We start from the raw sequence: 17,958 nt of genomic DNA on the forward strand, positions 1-17,958 counted from the left end.
TTAGTACACGAGAAAATCAGTAGGAAGGAAAGTAATAAGGAAGGAACAACCAACCAACCAAAGGAATGTAACAAAGCTCCACAAAGAAAAGCTAGAGGTGGTGGAGAATCTTAGCATTGAGGGAAGGAGGAAAAGGCTTGGAAGATTTTATTAGAAAGATCCCCTGCAATTACTATGCATGTCTGTAGAGACCAAATAGGAAATAGGCTTAAATTAAAGCAAGAGGGCTCCGGGTTGAACATGGGTGATAAATGCCCAAGTTGTGAGACACTGGGGCGAGTTAAGTTGCTTCCTTCCTGGGCTTCCCTGGGTTCTCTGTGAGGAGAGAGAGCATGGATAAAACTTGCATTGTGGTCATTTGCATACTCACCAGAAAGAATGAAAGTAAGCGGAATCAGCTGATTATTCTGGAGCATTCAGCCCTATTACTTTGATTCTTTGATTCTTTGTATAAAGAGCTAATACCAGAAATGAATATAGATTATACTGTTAAAATTTTTTTAAAGCATCTATTTTTAAACACAGGTGGAATGAACTAGGAGGATGTGTGATTCCCACTGGTCGCCTGCAGGTATAGATAATACTAATAATGAATAGAACCTGTATTCGCAGTGTATGATGTTTTCTGAAAGCAGTTGTGGAGAGAGATATGCTTCTTATTTAATGCAAAATTATTGATCATTTGAGAATGATTTTTAAAAGCCTTACTGCTAATATTTAACTCTTAACAAATGATGTGCAACTAAAATAATAATGGCCCGTGGATTTTTTTCTTGAATGTTATAAATTTTATTATTGGAAATCGAAACATAAATGGGAAAAGAATAAGTTAGAATCACTTTGGAAAATGAGCCAGATACAATCACTATATATATATTAATTATGCTTTGATAAAGATATGGCCCCAACCACTGAATATTTGGTTTGTACAATAAAAGAGAGATATCAGGGGAAAAGCACGTATTTTGCTAATTGGTACATGTGAAAAATGTTAGCTCTCTGTTTTATCTTAATCTCAAGAAGAAAATTCAAATATCGACTAGAAGGTATAATAATGCCATTGCAGCAATATTGAGTAGCAAATGTAACCTTTTATAATGTTCTTCATTANATTAATTATGCTTTGATAAAGATATGGCCTCAACCACTGAATATTTGGTTTGTACAATAAAAGAGAGATATCAGGGGAAAAGCACGTATTTTGCTAATTGGTACATGTGAAAAATGTTAGCTCTCTGTTTTATCTTAATCTCAAGAAGAAAATTCAAATATCGACTAGAAGGTATAATAATGCCATTGCAGCAATATTGAGTAGCAAATGTAACCTTTTATAATGTTCTTCATTATTTGTGCAGGAATAATACCCTGCCTACAGCTTTTCTTCTCTTTTTTAACAAAAGAAATCTAAAGTGGTATACAAGCAGTTTTGGTCACTGAATACTGGTTGGAAAGTCTTATGGTATTTCTCTTTAGACTGGTGTTCTTCGAACCAATTGTGTGGACTGTTTAGACCGCACCAACACGGCACAGTTTATGGTGGGAAAATGTGCTCTAGCTTATCAGCTGTACTCCTTGGGACTGATTGACAAGCCTAATCTACAGTTTGATACAGACGCAGTTAGGTAAATCTTCTTTTCTGCCTTTTGAATGCTGGTAATGATGGAAAGCAAAACTGATTAATAATAAGGAATTCTATGAACTTGTTTCTTCATTTAGCGTCTCAAAAATCATGTTGCCAAAAGACATTATTCAAATTAATTCTGTAATAACTATTCCTATTAAAGACCTGTGTGTTACTGCCATGGTTTTTATTTTTTTTGTTGGTGTTAATTATCAATAAATACTATGCTCTTTAGATAAATCCAAAGTACTTTAGATAAATATAAACTAGTGGATTAAAAAAGAAAAAAGCAAATTCAGACTGCGTTAGAAAAAGTGATGTACCTTCATACATTTGGAATTAAAAATATAAGGCATATGAAAGATGGATTCTTCATTAAGGATTACTGTGTCGTCACTGCTTATTGGATCCATGGCACTACATGAGGTGCTATTTCTTGAAAATATAATGATGTTTGTTATTGGCCATCTGATGGAGTCATAAAGGCTCTGTTGATCAGCTTCCAAATGGCCAAATCCACAGATATCACTGCACTGAAAATTTTAACAGGCACAGGAAGAAATACAAGTTTCAAACACATGTTTTTAGGAAAGAATACAGTTTGTCTCTCTGTGACAAGAGCATGTCCTTTTTTCAGAAAGGTAGAAATTTCTGCTGTGGGAGATAAATTGATCTGGCAGCCTAAAAAAGTTAGAAGTCTTTCAGTAAGGTTAGAACCACCGTAGTCTGGCTTTGGTGGGTTATGTTTTTGGTTCTCCTATTTCCTTTTAGTGTTTTTTTTTATTTTGTTACTCTTTAGATTATTACTATAGTGTATATTTTGCATGTACATTTATCATCAAGAGTCTACTTGAAAGGCTCTTAGGAATTTAGGTGGCTAAGTGAACAATGTGTGTAACGCTTTTGGTAATAAAATTTTTTAATGTTTGTTTTTCTTTAATTTAGGTTATTTGAGGAACTCTATGAAGATCATGGGGATACCCTGTCCCTTCAGTATGGTGGTTCTCAACTTGTTCACCGTGTCAAAACCTACAGAAAGATAGCACCATGGACCCAGCACTCAAAAGACATCATGCAGACCCTGTCTAGATACTACAGCAATGCTTTTTCAGGTAATTGTGGGATAATAAGCATTTCTACAACTTTACCTGATGTGCATTTTTCTTCTTATGCATTTTCCCTTTTTAAGCAATCTGGCTAAGTGAAATCAAAATTAAATATTTTAGAAGTTTAAATAAAATAGAATCTCACTTAGAAGGTGCTCAACAACAGAAATTTATTGTCTCACAGTTCTGGAGGCTAGAAGTCCAAAATCAGGGAATGGGCAGGGTCGTGCTCCCTCTCTCTGAAGGCTCCAGGGGAGGATCCTTACTTGCTTCTCAGCTTCTGATGATTTCTGGAGTTTCATGGCTTGCTAGTATAGCACTTTAACTTCTGCCTCTGACATCGCCTGACATTTTCCCCTTGTGTCTGTGTCTTCATGGCACGTTCCCTGTGAGTCCCTTTCTTCTTCTTTTTTTTTTTTTTCTTTTTCTTTTCTGTGAGTCCCTTTCTTCTTGTAAGGACACTAGTCATATTGGGTTAGGGACCACCCTACTCTAGAGTGACTGCATCTTTTTTAAAAAAATGTTTAATGTTTATTTATTTTTGAGGGGGTGGGGTAAAGGGGCAGAGAAAAGGAGACACAGAATCCAAAGCAGGCTCCAGGCTCTGAGCCGTCAGGACAGAGTCCAACACAGGGCTCAAACTCATGAACCATGATATCATGACCTGAGCCGAAGTTGGTCGCTTAACCAACCACTTAACCAAGCTCCCCCAGACTGACTGCATCTTAATTGGGTTATATCGGCAAAGACTCAACTTCCAAATAAGGTCACATTCACGGGTCTCAGGGCTTAAGGCTTTACTGTATGTTTTGGGGGGGGAGGGGGACACAGTTCAACCTGTAACACTTATGTAAGTTGTGTGGCAATATGCACCTATCTCTTTGGGGGTGGGTTACCATGGAAAAGATTGAAAACTGCTCTGATGGAAAGGGAGCATCCACTCTTCTGAACTCTGTCATCATTGTCCCTGTAATAGGAATCATTATTGATACATAAGGACCAAGTAAAGCGTTTTTTAATAAGACTAGGGGCCAGAGAGAATGAACGTGTAGCTGTGCAAGATTTAAAAACTAGTAAAAGATAGAAGATGGTAATGAAAAGATAAAGTTGTACACAACTGAAAGAGGAACTGCTATGAAAACAATTATTTTATGAATAATGTGGCTAAAACAGACTTTATTTTGAGAAGCATGGTGTCATTGGGGTGTACAACTTATTTTAAAATTACAATGGATATTATATAAGGACAGTGCATTTATAGAACCATTCTCTTTAAAGCACTCAAGATAACTTTACAAAACTTAACTTCCTTATGTTATTCTTCTGGGATGGGCAGGAAGATGCTTGAAACTAAGTTGTTAGGAATTTTTTCCTCTCATTACCAAAAAAATTTTATGTAGACAGACAAAGAGCAAATTAAGTCAAAAGATAAGCTATGGAGAAATTTCAAAACCTACCATCAAATGCTAATTTCCTTTAGATGTCAAGAGCCAATATTTCCTTTAGATGTAATAAGCCAAAATAAAGAAACAAATAGTTTATGAGAAAAAATGGGCAAATGAAATGTATGGTTCATAGGGAATGAAATGCAATGGATTCCAAATATATGAAAGAAAGTTCAACTTCACTATCTTGGCTGTTTGTAATGCTCCGATGAACATAGGGGTGCATCTTTTTGTTTGAACCAGTGTTTTTGTTTTCTTTGAATAGATACCTAGGAGTGGAATTGCTAGATCATATGGTAGTTCTTGTTTTAACTTTTTGAGGAACCTTTGCACTGTTTTCCACAGTGGCTGCACCATTTTGCATTCCCACCAACAGCACACAAGGGTTCCCTTTTCCCTGATTCCTCGCCAACACTTGTTACTTCTTGTTTTTTTGATAATAGCCATTCTGACAGATGTGAAGTGACATTTCATTGTGTTTCTGATTTGCATTCCCTGGTGATTAGTGATGTTGAGTATCTTTTCTTGTGCCTGTTGGCCATCTGTATGCCTTCTTAGGAGAAGTGTCTCTTCAGATCTTCTGCCCATTTTTAATCAATTGTGGTGTTGTTTTTTAAGTTTATTTTGAGAGAGAGAGCAAGTGGGGTAGGCACAGAAAGAGAGAGAGAAAAAGAGAGGAGAGAATCCCAAGCAGGTGCCATGTTGTCACCGCAGAGCCCAGGGCAAGGGTCAAACTCGTGAACCATGAGATCATGACTTGAGCCAAGATCAAGAGTCAGATGGACATTTAACCAGATGAGCCACCCAGGCACCCTAATTGTTTGCTTGTTTTTTTATCAGTTGTTTCGTTTTTTTTGATTTTGAACTGTGTGAATTCTTTATATATTTTGAATATTATCCCCTTATTGGGTATATCATTTGCAAATATCTTCTCCCATTCAGTAGATTGTCTTTTCATTTATTGATGGTTTCCTTCACTGTGCAAAAGCTTTTTAGTTTGATGTAGTCCCATTTGTTTATTTTTACTTTTGTTGCCCTAGGTTGTTAGGAATTTTATTGTTGGTTTATATAGACAGATTGATGCTATATGGGCAACCCACCTGAGTCTCTTTCAGGCTCATTTTATTACTATTTTTTAAATTTTTCTTAATGTTTGTTTATTTTGAGAGAGAGAGACACACACACAGCACTGGTGTGGTGTGGCAGGGGAAGGGCAGACAGACAGGGGAACACAGAATCCGAAGCAGGATCCAGGCTCTGAGCTGTCAGCACAGAGCCTGACATGGGGCCTGAACTCATGAACCATGAGATCATGACCCAAGCCAAAGTTGGACACTCAACCAACTGAGCCACCCAGGTTCCCCTCAAACTCATTTTAAAAACTGTTCCTGAGGCTTGCTCTGAGCTTTGTATTTAAGAAGTGCCTTTGTTAAATAGTTGATTTCCATATAAAACCCAGTGCTTTTCCCAACAAGTGCCCTCCCCCATGCCCATCATCCCCCTTCCCCTCTCAATCACCCCCACCAGCCCTCAGTTTGTTCTCAGCATTCAAGAGAAAAAAAATACAGCAAAGATATGCTAAGAATAGAGAACACTATGAAATACTAACTGTTTTTTTAGTACCAGCAATATTCGCTAATGGTGGTTTATTCAAAAGAAGGGAGGAAAGATTTTGTAGATAAGCATGTCTCATTCTGATAATAGATAATTACCAACGCATTCACTAATGATTACTTTTTCTTTAAAAGAGAAAAACACATTACAAAATAAGCACCTTATACTATAGAAAATAATAAAATCCTCCATGATCATAAAAAAAAAAAGGAAGTGCCTTTGGTTTCTAACATAGGTGGTTACATCAGCAGTTGGAGAATGCCAATAAGAGAAGAAGAGATACCTAGATACTCCCTTCAGATGTTAGGAAGAGTTTTATCATTATAACTATCTGAAGGACCTTGTTAAGCTCCTTCTAATGTTTGGTTTTGGTTTTGGTTTTTGGGGTTTTTTTTAACATTTACTTTGGTAAGCTCAATTTTCTTGCTGAAGCGTGTTGAGTTTAAATCCTATTATAAGAGGGTAGGTGGCTCAGTCAATTAAGTATCCAGCTAAGTGGTTCAACTTCCAGTTAAGTGTCCAACTCTTGATTTCGCCCCAGGTTATGATCTCTCAGTTGTGGGATTGAGCCCTGCATCAGGCTCTGCACTGGGCATGGAGCCTGCTGGAGATTCTCTCCTTCCCTCTCCCTGTGCCCCTCCCCCACTTGCATGCATATACTCTCTCATGCCCCCCCCACCAAAATAAAATAAATCCTATTATAAGAAAGAAGATATATGATACCTTCAGCAGTTAATAACAGATCTGCTGTAGACATGCATAAATATATACAGACATGCACATATGTGTAATTTAAAATTAGTGTGTGCATGTATGTGTGTGTGTGTGCATGCATGCGCGCACATGCCTGGGTGAAAATCAGAATCCTTCCATTGAAAATCCTTCTCAAACAGATTTTGAAAAAAAAAAAAAGTTCACAAGGTAAAGACTGAAAAGCCTACCACACATGGAAAACATGTGGAAGTAGCATCACACAGCATTATGATTGTGTTGTAAAGTAGTGGAACAGTTTCCTTCCCTTTCTGCTCACCATTGGAACAGGGCCATGAAAGGGAGAACATTTTAGTTTATCAAGACTAGTGAGACAGTCTTCTAAGGTCATCCTCCTAAGGTGTAGGGTAAAAAATCTGTGTTTGGCTATAGCATGAAGAAGACACTTGGCAAAAAATTTTATTTTAATAACATTTTTTTTAAATGTTTTATTTATTTCTGAGAGAGAGAGACAGTGTGAGCAGGGTAGGGTCAGAGAGAGAGGAAGACACAGAATCCAAAACAGGCTCCAGGCTGTGAGCTAATTGTCAGCACAGAGCCCAACGTGGGGCTCGAACCCATGAACCACGAGGTCATGACCTGAGCCAAAGTCGGACACTTAACCAACTGAGCCACCCAGGGGCCCCTGTTTTTTTTGTTTTTGTTTTTGTTTTAATTTTAAGGGGCCCCTGTTTTAATAACATTTTAAATAACATTAATACGTATTCACCTTTTCTGCAACCAAAGCAGTTAAACATGGCAAAAGAAAATTGCCACTAATTACTCTTAGTTTAAACTGACTGCAGTGCTCCAAAGGACACTCAGAACAGCCTGCCAGTCCTATTCTATTTCTCTTGTATGCTCGTTCTAGGGGATTGAACATTTGGAAAGGACCACTTTCTAAAATGACCATTTCGTACCATTTTTTTTTTCCTAAAACCTACAATACCCCAGTCTCAGCTGGTGACCTTGCTTCTTACTCCCCTGAGAACTTGACGTTGATGTGAACTCCCTCTTCATCTTACCACCCAATGTAGAGCTGTCCTTACCTGCATCTATAGTCTCTGTATTGTATTACAGTGGTTGGAGTCGCCCTGTCCCATCTTAGGCCAACCCCTCCACCAGACTTTGAATCCCATCCTTTCGTGCTATCCCTGTATCTATATTCTCATTGCTGCACATTATCCATTTCCCCCCTCTACTGTTTCATTTCCGCTAGCATGAAAGCATTCCTCAGTATTTTCCATTTGACTTTTCCTTCCATCCTCACTCCTGTGTCCCTTCCACCCCCCCTCCAGCTACACTCCTTTTTCTTTGTGTTCCTAAGCAAAACCTCTCTAGTTATCTGCATGCCTGTTTCTTCTTATATCCTGTTCTCTCTTCCTGTTCACTGGGCATCTGCCCTGTCATGCCACTGAACCTGTGCTTTTCAAAATCACCAGCAGTCTCTGTATTGCCAAACCAATGGTCACTTTTCTGCCTTCATCATATGGGGCCTGTCACCAGCTTTGATCACAGTTGACCACTCCTTCTTTCTTGAAACTCACCTCTCTCTAATATCTCACTTAGTCTCCCTCTTGATGTCTCCTGCCCAATTTCTAAACCCTCTTCTTTCTTTCTGCACTTTTACCCTAGGGGCATCTCATCTAGCTCATAAGTACCATGCATTTGACATAGACTTCTATATCTCTAACCTTGACTTCTTTGTTGAGCTGAGCTCCAGACTCGTTTATCCAAAAGCTGACCTAGCTAACATCTCTTCTTGAATATCGTATTAGGTTTCTGTAGGTTCTATAAGAAATTACCACAAAATTCGTGTCTTAAAACAACACCCATTTATTATCTCACAGTTTCTGTGGGTCAGAAGGCTGGGCACAGCATTAGTCAGCTGTGTTCTCCGCTTACAGGGTCAAAGACTGAAGTAAAAATGAACACAATGAAGTCAAATTATGTCGGTGTCAGGAACCTGGGTTCTTACCTGGAGGCTTCCAGGCTCATTCAGGTTGATGGCAGAATCCCATGCAGTTAAAGGACTGAAGTCGCTTTGTGTCCTTCCTCGCTGTTGGCTGACTTGTGGCCTACTATGTCTTCAGAGTTAACAACAGTACACTGAGTCCTTCTTGTGCTTCTAATCTTTCTGCCTTCCTTTATACTCTCTCTTCTGCCTTTGAAGGATTTATTTGATTAAAACAGACCCACCCACATATAATACAGGATAATTGTCCTATCTTGATGTCAGTGATTAGTAACCTCAGTTGCATCTGCAAAGTCCCCTTTGCCATGTGATATAAAATATTTATGGATGTGACATTAGAGAGAAAAGGTCTTGCGGGCCAGATTTTTTACTACCATGGATATCTTTTTTAAAATTTATTATTTATTTATTTATAATTTAAATTTTAGTCAACATACAGTGCAATATTGGTTTCAGAAGTAGAATTCAGTGATTCATAAGTTACATACAATGCCCAGTGCTCATCCCAAAAAGTCTGTCCTTAATGCCTATCACCCATCTAGCCCACTTCCCACCCACCTGCCTCCATCAACCCTCAGTTTGTTTTCTATCATTAAGAGTCTCTTGTGGTTTGTTTCCCTCTCTCCTCTTCTGCCACTTCCTATATGTTCATCTGTTTTGTTTCTTAAATTCCACATATAAGTGAAATCATATGGTATTTGTCTTTCTCTAACTGATTTATTTCACTTAGCATAATATGCTCTAGTTCCATCCACATCTTTGCAAATGGCAAGATTTCATTCTTTTTGATTGCTGAGTAATATTCCAGTGTGTGTGTGTGTGCGTGCACACCTACATACCACATCTTCTTTATCCATTTATCAGTTGATGGACATTTGGGTTCTCTCCATAGTTCAGCTGTTGTTGATAGAGCTGCTATAAATATAAACATTGGGGTGTATGTACCCCTTTAAATGTGTACTTTTTATCCTGTGAATAAATACCTAATAGTGCAGTTGCTGGATCATAAGGTATTTCTACTTTTAATTTTTTGAGGAACCCTCATATTTTTCTCCAGAGTGGCTGCACGGTGTACATTGCCACCAACTGTGCAAGAGGGTTCCCCTTTCTCCACATCCTCATCAATGCTTATTGTACTTGTGTTGTTCATTTTAGCCATTCTGACAGGTGTGAGGTGGAATCTCATCATGGTTTTGATTTATATTTCCCTGGTGATGAGTAATGTTGAACATCTTTTCATATGTCTGTTTGCCATCTGGATGTCTTCTTTGCAAAAGTGTCTATTCATGTCTTCTGCCCAGTTCTTCACTGGATTATTTGTTTTTGGGGTGTTGAGTTTGGTAAGTTCTTTATAGATTTTGGATACTAACCTTTTATCCATATGTCATTTGCAAATATCTTCTCCCATTCTGTTGGTTGCCTTTTAGTTTTGTTGAATTATTTCCTTTGCTGTGTAGTAGAGCTTTTTATCTTGATGAAGTCCTAATCATTCATTTTTGCTTTCGTATACCTTGCCTCTGGTGATGTGTCTAGTAAGAAGTTGCTGTGGCCAAGGTCAAAGAGGTTGCTGCTAGTGATCTCCCCTAGGATTTTGATGGTTTCCTGTCTCCCATTAAGTGTTTAATCCATTTTGAATTTATTTTTTGGGTATGGTGTAAGAAGTTTCATTCCAGTTTCATTCTTTTGCATGTCGCCGTCCAGTTTACCAAGCACCATTTGCCGAAGATATTGTCTTTTTTCCATTGGATATTCTTTCCTGCTTTGTTGAAAATTAGTTGGCCATACATTTGTGGATCCATTTCTGGGTTCTGTATTCTGTTACAATTATCTGTGTATGTGTTTTTGTGCCAGTACCAAACTGTCTTGATGATTATAGCTTTGTAATACAGCTTGAAGTCCAGAATTGTGATGCCTCCTGATTTGGTTTTCTTTTTCAACATTACTTTGGCTATTTGGGGTCTTTTGTGGTTCCATACAAAGGTAGAATTGTTTATTCTAACTCTGCAAAAAATGGACTACCACAGATATCCAGTAAGAATCTCAAACTGATCATTTTTGAGACAGAGACTCTTGACTCTGACGCAAACATGTTTCTCCACTTGGTTTTCCCACTCCAGCACCCATTGCTCAGTTCAGAAGCCTAGGAATCATCCCTGATTGCTTTATTTTCCTTACTTATCCCCCCTGCCCCAGTCCCATCTCTCGGCAACTCTCATCTCACCTCCAAAATACATTGCCAGTCCTTCTGTTGTGTTTCCTCCTGACTGCTGCCATGCTGGTGCAGGCAGTCTGAACACTAAGGTACCTCCTGATCCACATCCTGGCTCCCTGCTTCTGCTGCTGCTCTAAACAGCAGCCAGAGGGATCTTTTCAAAACTGAAGTCAGACAGCATCACTTCCCCTCTTTCAAATAGAATAAAACTTTTTACCATAACCTGCAAGGCGTTGTGTGGCCTGGCCCCTTCTGTCTCTAATTTGGCTGTTTCCCTAGTCCACTGCCCTCCACCCTCTCTGGCCTTCTTTTTGTTCCTGGAGCTGCCAAGTTTGTTCCCCTGTCAGGCCTTTGTGTCCATGTGTTCTTCTGCTTGAGCACAAAGCCCCCAGAGCTTTGTGTGACCACCTCTTTCTCATTTTTACCATTCAAATGTTACTTCCTCAGACATTTCAGCCTTTACCCCTGTCCTGATTACCCAATTTCAGTGGCTCTGTCCCCTCCCTTCACTCCCATGTCACTCTCTTTCAGTGTCTTCATAGAACTTACATCCCCAGAATGTACCTTATGCATTATTTACTTGTATATATTTTTGTTTGCCAATTGGAATATGAGCCCCACCCAGAGCCAGAGTCAGTATTGTATATTACTGTTTCCCCAATACATAGTAGGTTCTTGAATGAATGAATGAATGAATGAATGGTAGTTCTTTTTGTAATTATAATTACTTCCATAATTATAAAAAGAAATTTATAGAAAGTACAGAATACTTACATAATCATTTCCATAATTATAGAAAGTACAGAATAACTCACAATCAAATCATATAATCTTCACCTTCCAAAGATAGCCACTTGTTCATATTTATGAGAACATGACTCTTCCATACATGTAATATTTATATTCTGCATTTGCCCTTTTAGATAATGTGAGTAATCTTTATGACCTTAAATATTCTTCTGCAACATGATTTTTCATAGCCATATGCAGTCTGTCCTTTAGAAACATCATAGCTTAGTTGTTACTATTCTTTTGCATTTAGGTTCCTTTTAAACATATACTCTTTTTTTTTTTTTTTTGCATATTTTTGATGTTATGAAAATTTCAGAAGCATATTAGGTCAGAGAGTTTGGATATTTCAGGGAAAGTAGAATGTTCCCATGAAAACTTGGGTAAGCTGAAACAGCATAAAGCAAAGAGTATCCCCCACTTTGCAAAAGTCTGAGTTACACCGCTTTGCTTTTCGGAAGGACCTACATTAGTACAGTAACAGCTATTTTAATAAAAGTTAAAATCCTCTTCAGATGTTTCTGTTAGCATAAACAGGCACTAAATGTAAGTTTTTCCTAAGCAAAGAGGCATAATGCAAACTTTCAGAAAGCAGGGAATACTTGTGTTGCCAAGTTGCCTTAGAGAATGGATACTGTAGAGCAGTTAATGTTCCCTCAGCAGAGTATGGGAGTGCCCATTCTGATAAGTATTTGCCAGCTTAAATTGGTAGAAAATCGTATATTGTTTTACTTTGCATTTGTTGGATAACTAGTGAAGTTGAATTTTGGTATGTTCATTGTCCACTTCTGCTTCTTTCAAAAGTGCATGTTTCTCTTTTTCTATTAGAGTGTTGATCTCTGTCTTTCTCACATTTAATTGGTATTTATTTCAAGAAATAGTATGAAGTAGGGATCCAATTTTATTGTCCCTTCCCCTGCAATAATTACACGGTACTATTTATTGAATAACGTTCCTTTCCATTACTAATTTCAGAGGCCACTTCATTACAAACTTAATTTAATATTAGAATAATAAATATTCTAGTTCCAAGATATTTTTTGCTATTGAAAATAATTTAAAAGGATTGTTATATTCAAGCCCCATCTGTTTCATACATACATAATAAAACTGGTTAGTGTTTAGCTGTTGGAGTGGAGTTGAACGGTGTCTTACTCTTTTTTCCTCTAAAGCCTGATTGAGTACAAAAGTTGGTAATCATTGTCCTCTTGTTATTCAACTCTGTAGTTGCGGATAACAACCCCTACCTACCTGTTTTAAGCTCCTATCCATATCCAAAGAACTACTGTCTTCCTGAGGGTGATTGTCTTATTTGCAGTCAAAAGTAGGCAGGAAAAGAACCTGAGGCTCATTAAACTAGTCTTAGAGTCCTTAGTGACTATGTACACCATAGATATATTTTAAGTTATAGCAGCAGCAGCACAGCCAACAAGTCTTCATTATGATCCTTTGAAGGCATATCTTTTATTTGGTTATGTTTCTCGCATCTCACATTTTATCATACTTGCTAAAAATTAAAGGAAGCAACTATCCGGTTTAAAGGAGAAAGACTCCTTGAAAACACAGCTGAAAAATGGAAAGCTTCTCTAGATAGTATTAAGATATTTTCAGGTCCTGCATAGTGTGAGTTATTAAGTGCCATCAAGGCTATTCAAGAAGCATAAAGAATGTAATTACTCTAAAAGCAGCTTGTTTACTTTTGTCCTGTGTAAAGAGGGTGCAAATTGGGGCGGTAATGTCTGCATCATTTAATACTTGTTTTCTCTCAAAAGTGGCAAAAAGTCTTCAAATATATTCAGCATATAAACATGTCCCTTTCATATATTACTTTTGGCCTGAAAGGTAAATGCTGATTTAATGGAACACTTCCTGTCAAAATACTAAGAACAGGAATACATGTTTCATGTACCATATTTCATTTATTGCTTTTGCAGAAATGACCAAATAGTCCAATGAGAACAGTGTTGCTAATTTCAGAGATATCTGTGTTCATTATAGCTGTTGGAAGATTGATTTTATGGTAATATTATCTTGTTTCTAAAGCAATCTTTTCTACTGGGCTATCTTTTTAGTTCTGTGCTCATTTTCAGAAAGAGGTTATTATTTATATTGTGGCTGTCTGCCCCAAACTCGAATATACAGGGCTCCAAGATAAGAATGGAAAGAAGGAAATGAGGAGAAAGAATGAAGGACGCCAGTGCAGAATGGGAAGGGTGCTTCATTGAGACCCTTTAATGCTTATCATCATTTTTACCAAAATATAATTAGAAAAGGAAAGGAATAACAATATATGTGCATACGTAAGTTAGTAATTTGGGGGTGGTTGAATAGTTAGAATGAGGCTGTTACCTATCTGCCCGCTTTGCCTTCATTATCAAACACAGGAGAGAATGGACCAGGCCCACAGCTGAGGGGGACAGAAAATGTGTTAAGCATTGCCTCTGCTAAAGAAAGAGTGGGTACCTTTTTAAAGATTAAAAGTGGAAACATGCAGAAGGGGCAAGATAGGGGAGAGGTAGGGAGCTCTGTACATTTCACTCACCCCCATCTCTCAAACGGAGAAGGCCTGAAGCCATAGGAACCCTTACAGAACCACAGGAGTTTGGGAGGAAAAGGAGACAGACTCTGCTGAGAAAACAATCTTATAGGACTACCTCAAGAAGCAACCCAAAGTACACATGGTGGAGAGTCCCCAATACCACTACGAGTAGGGAAATAAAATAACCAAAGTCTCAACAAGAGAGACCAAGGGACACCATCCAAAGAACACTTCCTGAATGGACAGGCCCTGGACAGTCAAAGAGCCTTCTTTAATTCAGCAGTACTCGCAGGTGCAGAGTGCATAACAAGCTTTTAAAACTAACAAGAGACAGAAAGCTAGCCAAAATGATGAAACGGAAGAACACTCCTCTAAGGAAATTCCAGGAAAAAAGGACAGCTAAAGAACTGCTCAAAACAGATACAAGCAACATAACTGAACAAGAATTTAGAACAGTAGTCATAAAATTAATCGCTGTGCTTGAAAAAGGCATGGAAGACATCAGAGAAACTATTGCTACAAAGACTATGGATCTTAAAAATAGTTGTGATGAATTAATAAATGCTGTAAATGAGGTGCATAATAAAATGGAGGCGTCCAGTGCACAGATTGGAGAGGCAGAGAGGAGAATAGGTAAATTAGAAGACACAATTACAGCAAAAGAGGAAGCCAAGAAAAAGAGATAAACTGATCCAGAGACACGAAAGGAGAGTTCGAGCTCTGAGTGATACAATCAAAAAGAACAATATCCTTATCATAGGAATTCCAGAAGAAGAAAGAGGGAAAGGCGCTGAAGGAGTCCTTGAACAAATTACAACTGAGAACTTCCCCAAGCTGGAGAAGGAAACAGACGTTGAAATCCAAGAGGCAGAGAACTCCCCTCAGATGTAACTTGAATTGATCTTCTGCCTGACATATCATAGTGAAACTGGCAAAATATAAGGACAAAGAGAGAATTCTGAAAGCAGCTAGAGATAAAAGGGCCCTAACATACACAGGGAAACCTATCAGAGTGGTGACAGACCTATCTACTGAAACTTGGCAGGCCAGAAGGAATGGCAGGAAATCTTCAATGCAATGAACAGAAAAAATATGCAGCCAAGAATCCTCTATCCAGCAATCTGTCAGTCAGAATAGAAGGAGAGATAAAAGTCTTCCAAAATAAACAAAAATTGAAAGAATTTGTCACCAATAAACCAGCCCTACAAGAAATCCTGAGGTGGACTCTCTGAGGGAAATGTTGCAAGGAACACAAGGTACCAGAGATGCCACCAGAAGCATGAATCCCACAAAGAACACAATGTCCAGACAAACTGGACTTTAAAGTAAAGGCAGTAACAAGGAATGAAGAAGGGCATTATATAATAATTACAGGATCTATCCATCAGGAAGATCTAACAGTTATAAATGTCTATGCACTGAATATGGGAGCACCCAAATACATAAAACAGTCACAAACAGAAACAATCTTATAGATAAGAATGTGCTAATAGCAGGGGACCTTAATACTCCATTTACAGCAATGGATAGGTCAACTAGACAGAAAATCACTAAAGAAACAATGGACTTGAAAGACACATTGGACCAGGTGGATTTGACAGATATATTTAGAACTCTACATCCTGAGGCCATGGAATTCACTTTCTTCTCAAGTGTGCATGGCACATTCTCCAAGATCACATACTGAGACATAAAGCAGCCCTCAATAAATATAAAAGAATTGAGATCATACCATGCACACTTTCAGATCACAATGCTGTGAAACTTGAAATCAACCACAGGAAAAAGGCTGGAAAACCTCCAAAAACATGGAGGTTAACGAACACCCTACTAAAGAATGAATGGGCCAATCAGGCAATTAGAGAAGAAATTAAAAAAAATATGGAAACAAATGAAAATGAAAATACAGCAATTCAAACTCTATGGGATGTGGCAAAGGCAGTCCTAAGAGGAAAGTACATTGCACTCCAGGCCTACTTCAAGAAATTAGAAAAAGCGCAAGTACAAAATCTAACGGTGCACCTAAAGGAACTAGACGGAGAGCAACAAGAGCACCCCAAACCCAGTAGGAGAAGAGAAATAATAAAAATCAGAGCAGAAATAAACAATATAGAATCCAAAAACAAAAAACAAAAAACAATTGAACAGATCAATGAAACCAAGAGTTGGTTTTTTGAAAAATAAACAAAATTGACAAACCTCTAGCCAGGCTTCTCAAAAAGAAAAGAGAGAGCACCCAAATAGACAAAATCATGAATGAAAATGGACTTATTACAACTAACCCCTCAGAAATACAAGCAATTATCAGGGAATAATTATGAAAAATTATATGCCAACAAACTGGAAGAAAAGGACAAATTCCTAAACACANTAATTATCCGCTGTGATCAAGTGGGATTCATCCCTGGGTTACAGGGCTGGTTCAGTATTTGCAAATCAATTGTGATCCATCACATCAACAAAAGAAAAGATAAAAACCGTATGATCCTGTCGATAGATGCAGAAAAAGCATTTGACAAAATACAGCATCCCTTCTTAATAAAGACCCTCGAAAAAGTCGGGATAGAAGGAACTTACATAAACATCATAAAAGCCATCTGTGAGAAGCCCTCAGCTAACATCATCCTCAATGGGGGAAAACCGAGAGCTTTCCCCCTGAGATCAGGAACACGACAGGGATGTCCACTCTCACCACTGTTGTTTAACATAGTGCTGGAAGTCTTAGCATCAGCAATCAGACAACAGAAGGAAATCAAAGGCATCAGAATTGGCAAAGAAGAAGTCAAACTTTCACTTTTGGCAGATGACATGATACTCTATATCGAAAACCCGACAGACTCCACCAGAAACCTACTAGAACTGATCCATGAATTCGGCAAAGTCGCAGGATACAAAATCAACGTACAGAAATCAGTTATATTTTTATACACCAATAATGAAGCAACAGAAAGAGAAATCAAGAAACTGATCCCATTCACAATTGTACAAAAACCCATAAAATACCTAGGAATAAGCCTAATCAAAGATATAGGAGATCTGTATGATGAAAACTTACAAAGGAAATTGAACAAGACACAGGAAATGGAAAAAATTCCACGCTCATGGATCAGAAGAATGAATATTGTTAAAATGTCATTATTACCCATTATTACACATTCAATGCAATCCCAATCAAAATTGCACCAGCATTCTTCTCAAAGCTAAAACAAACTATCCTAAAATTTGTATGGAACCACAAAAGACCCCGAATAGCCAAAGTAATATTGAAGAAGAAAACCAAAATGGGAGGCATCACAATCCTAGACTTTAGCCTCTACTACAAAGCTGTAATCATCAAGAGTGTATGGTATTGGCGCAAAAACAGACACATAGGCCAATGGAATAGAATAGAGAACTCAAAATTGGACCCACAAATGTATGGCCAACTAATATTTGACAAAGCAGGAACGAGTATCCAATGGAAAAAAGACAGCTTCTTTAACAGATGGTGCTGGGAGAAGTGGACAGCAACATGCAGAAGAATGAAACTAGGTCATTTTCTCACACCATACACAAAAATAACTCAAAACGGATAAAGGACCTGAATGTGAGACAGGAAACTATCAAAACGCTAAAGAAGAAAGCAGGAAACAACCCCCTTGTTCTCAACCGCAGCAATTTCTTACTTGACACATCCCCAAAGGCAAGGGAATCAAGAGCAAAAATGAACTGTTGGAACCTCATCAAGATAAAAAGTTTCTGCACGGCAAAGGACAATAAAACTAATAGGCAACTGATGGAATGGGAAAAGATAGTTGGCAAATGACATATCAGATAAAGGGCTAGTATCCAATATCTATAGGGAACTCACCAAACTCCACACCAAAAAAACAAACAATCCAGTGAAGAAATGGGCAGAAGATATGAA

General features: G+C 38.0%; 1 protein-coding gene across 1 annotated transcript in view; it reads left to right on the plus strand.

Annotated features, from left to right (window-relative positions):
- Positions 1-17,958, plus strand: part of FIG4 (FIG4 phosphoinositide 5-phosphatase) — a 133,705-nt gene that overhangs the window by 53,182 nt on the left and 62,565 nt on the right. Inside the window, exons 13-15 of the mRNA XM_077779972.1 lie at positions 526-571; positions 1,474-1,622; positions 2,567-2,733. Of these exons, the coding sequence (XP_077636098.1) occupies positions 526-571; positions 1,474-1,622; positions 2,567-2,733 (362 nt within the window). The remainder of the gene's footprint in view (positions 1-525; positions 572-1,473; positions 1,623-2,566; positions 2,734-17,958) is intronic.

This window comes from Crocuta crocuta, unplaced genomic scaffold, assembly GCF_008692635.1.
Source record: "Crocuta crocuta isolate KB4526 unplaced genomic scaffold, BGI_CrCroc_1.0 scaffold147, whole genome shotgun sequence".
Taxonomy (NCBI): Eukaryota; Metazoa; Chordata; class Mammalia; order Carnivora; family Hyaenidae; genus Crocuta; species Crocuta crocuta.